This window comes from Onthophagus taurus, chromosome 7 (genome assembly GCF_036711975.1).
Source record: "Onthophagus taurus isolate NC chromosome 7, IU_Otau_3.0, whole genome shotgun sequence".
Classification (NCBI taxonomy): domain Eukaryota; kingdom Metazoa; phylum Arthropoda; class Insecta; order Coleoptera; family Scarabaeidae; genus Onthophagus; species Onthophagus taurus.
In genome coordinates, this window is record NC_091972.1 from 1635155 (window position 1) to 1643225 (window position 8071).

Sequence of the window (8071 nt, forward strand, 5' to 3'; positions counted from 1 at the left end):
ATTGAGGTTGACATTTTAAATCTGAAGTTATTTATCATATAATAAACAAATGGACAACTTCATGGTGTTCTTTCATGATGTATTCTTTATTAAAAAAGAACTTTTAAAATGAGTCTAAACATGATGCATTTATCTCGAAAAATAACAGTTGTAATAAAAAATATTAAAGTTGGCAACATAATTTTTAAATATTAATACCAACTCTAATTATTCATTTTTTTTTTTGATTGTATTTTTGCTTTTGTGACAAATTTTAAAACATTTTATAAACATTAAGAATATATCAAAATGAGATTGACATTTCAAACCGGAAGTTGCTTATATTGCAATTGAACGTATCATGTTTGGGCTCATTTTAAAGGATATTTCATGACGATTATAAATATGTCAAAATTGAGGTTGACATTTTTAACCGAAAGTTGACCATAACTTCATTAATATTGAAGATAAATATGTCGTGTTTGTACTCATTTTAAAGGATTTTTAATGAAGATTACAAACATGTCAAAATTGAGGTTGACATTTTAAACCTGAAGTTAGTTATCATATAATAAATAAATGGACAACTTCATGGTGTTCTTTCATGATGTATTCTTTATTAAAAAAGAAATTTTAAAATGAGTCTAAACATGATGCATTTATCTCGAAAAATAACAGTTGTAATAAAAAATATTAAAGTTGACAACATAATTTTTAAATATTAATACCAACCTTAATTTTTCTTTTTTTTTTTTGATTGTGTTTTTGCTTTTGTGACAAATTTTAAGACATTTTATAAACATTAAAAATATATCAAAATGACATTGACATTTCAAACCGGAAGTTGCTTATATTGCAATTGAACGTATCATGTTTGGGCTCATTTTAAAGGATATTTCATGACGATTATAAATATGTCAAAATTGAGGTTGACATTTTTAACCGAAAGTTGACCATAACTTCATTAATATTGAAGATAAATATGTCGTGTTTGTACTCATTTTAAAGGATTTTTAATGAAGATTACAAACATGTCAAAATTGAGGTTGACATTTTAAACCTGAAGTTAGTTATCATATAATAAATAAATGGACAACTTCATGGTGTTCTTTCATGATGTATTCTTTATTAAAAAAGAAATTTTAAAATGAGTCTAAACATGATGCATTTATCTCGAAAAATAACAGTTGTAATAAAAAATATTAAAGTTGACAACATAATTTTTAAATATTAATACCAACCTTAATTTTTCTTTTTTTTTTTTGATTGTGTTTTTGCTTTTGTGACAAATTTTAAGACATTTTATAAACATTAAAAATATATCAAAATGACATTGACATTTCAAACCGGAAGTTGCTTATATCTAGAGTAATATTGAAATTAAACGTGTCATGTTTGGGCTCATTTTAAAGGATTTTTGATAACGATTACAAATATGTCAAAATTGAGGTTGACATTTCCAGCCGGTTGATCATAACTTCATTAATATCAAAGATTAAAGAATAAACAAGAAGCGACGCTAGAGTGGGAAACTGTAGTTGTGATAAGAGATAGAAGACATCACAAATTAAATTTATTTAGCGTGCAAGGTCATAAAAAATCGCATCCCTACATCAAAGGTGCCGACACAAAGCGTCGCATCTTGTTTACTTTTTGATTTTTGACTATACCTAGACCTAGAATCATTTTGTCGTCTTGAGAGACGTGTTGCTAAACCCGAAACTTTCTAGTTCTAGGTCTTGTGTTAGTTTTAGTGATAGTGTTAGTGTAAAACTAGAACTAACAGTATACCTAAGAACTAAAAATATTCCGGTTTATCCTTGCTTCTGAAGAACTAGAACTAACATTAGATCTGTTACTAGAACTATCACTATACATACCTAGAACTAGAAACATTCGGGTTTAGCGCCAAAAAAAACAAGGCCATAATATGTAGTCAGTTTTTTTATTAGAGCATCTGTCAATTTTCCTTTCCTTCCAATCTTGTGTGTTGTTTTCCTTATGTTTCAGAGTCGAGAGTCCATTCTCTTTTCAACATGTCCAATACATTCATTTTTGGTTACTTGTAGGAATTCTAGGAATATTTTGAGAGAAACACATTCTTAAGATGTTTAAGAACCTTTTTATGAAAAAAAAAATTTTAAAGCTCTAAATGTATTTTCCCCCTTTAAGCCCATGGAAGCACTTATTGGCTTGTATTTAATAAAGCGAATCTAATAAAGATTATGATATCCTCATTAAAATCTATTTATCATTAAAATTATGTATTATATTATTGCAGTAATTGTTGGTACTCTGTAATCATACAAGGTAATTCGTTTAATTTACATGGGAAACAAGCTAACAATAACAAAAATATTTGGCGGGGTTTTAATCCACAATTTTAACAATAAATTTTAATCGTTTATATCTAAACCATTTTTATGTGTTAGCTCTCTTATCAAACATCTTTATATAAACACAAAATTTTTTTATACTTAAAAAAGCATATTTTCTTAATACATTTTCTTTATTTTTTTAGATGAATCAAATGGAGAAGTTCTTGTTCAAAGAGTATTGGAACATTGTGTAGTTGACAAACCAACTCCTATAGCTGATAAACGGGTGTATTTAAGCAAACTAGCAGAACTGATTAAAAATGGAGAAACGGAACATGTTATATTAAACTTTAAGTATGTTTTTATTGCAACTTTTTAACGCAATTTAATTTTTTTAAATTTATTTTTAAGGAAACTTTTAAGGCTGTTGATTGATAATTTAGAAAGGAAAGATCCCCAAACGCAAGTTATTGTACTTCGAACTATGACGGAAATCTTTAATAACCCCTCTATGAAACCTTGTTGGTCAAATTTCGTTGAATTATTAACGTTGCGCGTTCTTACGGCGCACTGTGATGACCGACGAGAGGTATTTTAATTACTCATTAGATTAATTATGTTTCTTGAGCAATTTTATTACATTAGGTATCAAAAGAAGCTGAAGTAACAGCCGCTGCGATGAGTGTTTTTCCATTTAATCTAGTCGTAGGTGTACTAACGCCATTAATCCAAACTTCCACTTACCCCAAGCTTCAAGGAGCCATCAAAATGTTAATTAAACTAATTGAGACGCATGGAAATGAAATTACCGACGAACACTTACTTCAAATAATGCCAGGATTAGTTAAGGTAAAATAATAATTTTTATAGCGCTTTATTAACTTTATAGCTTTATTATTTTTTAGACAAATGATCATGAAGAAAGTACAGTTCGTAAAAGCGCTGTATTTTGTATGGTAGCACTGCATAAAGCTGTAGGCGAAGAAAGATTGGCGCCCCATATCGCAAAATTGCCTGGAAGTAAATTAAAACTATTAAGGTTGTATATTGGTAGAACGCAGCCATCGTCTAGTGTGCCTACCAGTCCGAAGAATTCCGCAACAACCAGCTAGTCGAAGGTGAAAACTGTACGAAATAAACGAGTGAACACCATCATAACCTCCAGTGACCTAGACGTATTGTTGGACGAAAGAAAACGGAAGGAATAGGAAACAACGCGTGTTTTTATTTCTCTCTACTGCTATCGTTCTACATATATATAAGTGCCTATTTTCTTTTTTATAATTAACCTTTCCATTTTGTTAACTATTTGATTTTTTTTTGTATTTTTTCTGTTTTTTTGATATATTAACTTAAGTCTAAAAATGAAACTACTCATTGTTATTTATTCCTTATCTTTACAAATTTTAATGTTAAGTGAGAGTTTTGTCCCAAAATTATTAGTATTGATACTTACGCGTGTTTCAAGTTTTTTTCTACATGTAATACTTCAATATTAATTGTGATATTGTATATCAGAGATAAAATACGATCGGTTGAATGAATTGAAAATAAATAATAATGCAAATTAAAAACGGAAAGTAACAGTGAATTTTGTTGAATATTATTTTTAACTGTATATATTATTATTTGTTATTTATGCATATTGAAAAAAGAAAATGCTACAAAAAAAAAAGAATAATATTCGCAGTGTTCAATTTTACATTTAACTCTTTTCAATGTTAATTTTTAAATTACCAATAAATAACGTTCGCTTATAAAAAAACATTTCTTTTATAACTAATTTTATGGATCACATCATTTCTAACAGAAAAAAAATTACTGATTCACTAATAAATCTAGTCTGTACGATGAAATACAGCTTTGAAAAGACAGAAGAAATCTGTATAAAAGAGGTAGATAGAAATTTTTTGAGAGTAAAATAGCTTTTCGAAATATTTTGTATGCCAAAACAAAAAGAATAAATATTTAAACAAAAAATGTTATATTTACTACGTACACTTAAACTGTGCTATATGTTTTTATTATTATTATTATTATCAAATATTAAAGCTGTATATAATGTAGTTTACTTAACTATACAAAATCATCATAGGTTTGTTAATGAGAATAAATGCATTTTTTTGTCAGAAACTTTTGCTTATTATTAAATGTTTAACGTTACAAATGAAAAGAGAGCGTGCTAAAACTATCATTATTACTCTTTGTGTAATTATAGATATTGTAATAAAGAAGTTTATAAATATTTTTTTAATATTTTTATTTCCCAAACTTCTCCAAAATCCTATTGTAAAGAATTCTTGAATTCACTAAGTAATAATAAGTTTCCGCTGTCAGTTAATACTCGTGTTTAAAATTGTTTTTCTTTTTTTACTTACTCTCTATTCTACTCAACACTTAGCTGTTGGTTATAATAGTCCTTCAGATCATTATGTTAATACTTAAGTAATGGTGATAACAATTATGATACTTGTAGATATTGTAATTGAAATGTATTATTAATTCATTGTAAAATGGATGTAAGTCTTGACAGAACAGTCGGACCATTTCAAGTACCTAGAGGACTTAAAAATTGGAAGAAATGATATAATTCTTATTTTTTCTTATTCAGATACTCTTTAATAAAAGTGCATTTTAACTTTAACTCGTATTTAATGAATTATTATAGATTCGGACAGAAAAGACGATGCACCTATCATATCTACATTGAAGTTGAAATTGAATAACAAGAAAAACTAGAACTAATACTGTTATTAGAATATTAGTCCTAGAACTTGAAAGACGCACGGTTATTCTTAGTTGTAGTGCTAGTGTTAGTTCTAGTTCAATATAAATATGGGCCTTGTAAACTTTGTTACAAAAACAACTAAACTTTTTGATTTTCATTAATAGCATGCATTTTTATTAACTCTTTAATATAAACACAACCATTTATTTTTTTGATATTCAGTATATAAAATTCGATTAAAGATGTTTAAGCAAGATCTTAGAAGAAGGACAAAGAAAAGGGTGTTTTAAGCTAAAAGTCACTTTATGATTTATAACATTAAATCTGTCTATATTAAATGGATCATTTGTTGAGGTTCATCAGGATCTGCAACTACTTCAGGAATGACAACAGGTGGGCATAGAATGTCTTTTGATTCTTCTTTACAGTATTTCTTTATATTTTTGTTTTCTTTATTTAGTTATTCTTAAAAAAATTTAATTAAAATGGTTATGAGGAGAAAATTAGTTTTTGAATATTAATCAATTTAACTTACCTGGTGGTGTTATTTCTTTTGGAAATTCAGATGAGAAAATTGTAAAAACAAAGTATGCATAGTACTTTTCCTTTGTACTTCATTGAACTGAAAATGGTTGTACTGAGTGATGAGAGGTAAGTATTTTTTTGGATTTAAAATCCTTAAAAAAGTTAAGCCTGGATCTTAACATCGTCCTTTTCATTTCCAACGGACACAGCAGAGTTTACTTCAGAAGTTGGCATAAACTGAAATGCGCAATCAATCAGTTCTTGGATAGAAGAAATGTACATTGTTCTGAACTTCTTTTTAAAGAGAATGGCCAGTCACAAGAAAATTGTCACAATTGTCAGCATGAATGTACTCCTTTACTATTTTGCTCCAAGTAATGGTGAAATAGGCTTGTAATAACGTTTGAACCTTTAATAGAGCTTACACTTTCTGGGATGAGGTAGTTTACCTGTTTATTATTTGAATTAAATAGATCCATGTTGCAAGTTCGGAAATTATATAAGAAACAAAAATAAAAAACTTCTTACTTGCTAGAATTTTAATTTATATGGTACTAGTTTCGAGCCATTAAGCTCATCCTCAGCCGAATTGTCAAAATCACTATTAAAACAGGAACATTGATTTTTGAAACATTTGCAAAATCCTTAAAATACATGAATAAAATGTTTTAAAGTGACAAATTAAAAGAGAAGGAGCCCAAATCCCTTCTCTTTTAACTTGTCACTTTATAAAGATTTTAACTCTTGTTGTTCGTACGTTTGATGTGTCATTTATTTTTAATTATAAATAATAAACATTTTATTCATGTATTTTAAGGATTTTGAAAATGTTTCAAAAATCAATGTTCCTGTTTTAATAGTGATTTTGACAATTCGGCTGAGGATGAGCTTAATGGCTCGAAACTAGTACCGTATAAATTAAAATTCTAGCAAGTAAGAAGTTTTTTATTTTTCTTTCTTATAATGTTTATTATTTGTTTAAACATTCCGGTTTAGCCTTGCGTCTGAAGAACTAAAACTAGAACTAAGACTAGAACTAGAAAGTTTCGGGTTTAGCCGTGCATCTGCAGACGTACGATAAAACCTGAATGTTTCTAGTTGTAGGTGTAGTGTTAGTTTTAGTTCCACACTAGCACTGTTACTAGAACTAACACTATATCTAGAACTAAAAACATTCGGGTTTAGCCGCACGTCTGTCAAGACGGCTAAACCCGAATGATTCTAGTCATATAGTGTTAGTTCTACTTTTAGACTAACATTGTTACTAGAACTAACACTATACCTAGAACTAGAATCATTCAGGTTTAGCCGTCTTGAGAGACGTGCGGCTAAACCCGAATGTTTCTAGTTCTAATCTTAGTTCTAGTTTTAGTTCTTCAGACGCAAGGCTAAACCGGAATGTTTAAACAAATAATAAACATTATAAGAAAGAAAAATAAAAAACTTCTTACTTGCTAGAATTTTAATTTATACGGTACTAGTTTCGAGCCATTAAGCTCATCCTCAGCCGAATTGTCAAAATCAGGTTTAGCCGTCATTAAATACAGGTTTAGCCGTCTTGAGACCGTTGAGAGAAGTGTTAGTTCTAGTTTTACACTAGCACTGTTACTAGAACTAACACTAACCTAGAACTAGAATCATTCGGGTTTAGCCGTCTTGACAGACGTGCGGCTAAACCCGAATGTTTCTAGTTCTAGATATAGTGTTAGTTCTTCTTTTAGACTAACATTGTTACTAGAACTAATACTATACCTGCAGGTTTCTGCCCAGCAACTTACCCAGTGCCAGGTTGCTGCATATTTTCAATGAAATAAAACTAGAACTAACACTAGACCTAGAACTAGAAAGTTTCGGGTTTAGCCGTGCATCTGCAAACGCACGACAAAACCTGAATGTTTCTAGTTTTAGGTCTAGTGTTAGTTCTACTTTTAGACTAACATTGTTACTAGAACTAACACTATACCTAGAACTAGAATCATTCGGGTTTAGCCGTCTTGAGAGACGTGCGGCTAAACCCGAATGTTTCTAGTTCTAGATATAGTGTTAGTTCTACTTTTAGACTAACATTGTTACTAGAACTAATACTATAAATGCAGGTTTCTGCCCAGCAACTTACCCAGCGCCAGGTTGCTGCATATTTTCAATGAAATAAAACTAGAACTAACACTAGACCTAGAACTAGAAAGTTTCGGGTTTAGCCGTGCATCTGCAAACGTACGACAAAACCTGAATGTTTCTAGTTTTAGGTCTAGTGTTAGTTCTAGTTTTACACTAGCACTGTTACTAGAACTAACACTATACCTAGAACTAGAATCATTCGGGTTTAGCCATCTTGAAAGACGTGCGGCTAAACCCGAATGTTTCTAGTTCTAGGTAGTTTTAGACTAACATTGTTACTAGAACTAACACTATACCTAGAATTAGAATCATTCGGGTTTAGCCGTCTTGAGCGACGTGCGGCTAAACCCGAATGTTTTTAGTTCTAGATATAGTGTTAGTTCTACTTTTAGACTAACATTGT

At 29.6% G+C, this 8071-nt stretch overlaps 1 protein-coding gene across 8 annotated transcripts in view; it reads left to right on the plus strand.

Annotated features, from left to right (window-relative positions):
- Positions 1 to 8071, plus strand: part of LOC111417432 (chromosome bows) — a 142738-nt gene that overhangs the window by 36213 nt on the left and 98454 nt on the right. For 7 of the 8 annotated variants that reach the window (XM_071197416.1, XM_071197419.1, XM_071197417.1 and 4 more), the window contains 4 exons: positions 2501 to 2651; positions 2709 to 2886; positions 2943 to 3146; positions 3203 to 4542. In XM_071197416.1, coding sequence (XP_071053517.1) covers positions 2501 to 2651; positions 2709 to 2886; positions 2943 to 3146; positions 3203 to 3409 — 740 coding nt within the window. In that variant the 3' untranslated portion in view covers positions 3410 to 4542. Of the gene's footprint in view, positions 1 to 2500; positions 2652 to 2708; positions 2887 to 2942; positions 3147 to 3202; positions 4543 to 8071 lie in introns of those variants that run through there. The other variant, XR_011640924.1, reaches the window with a different exon arrangement.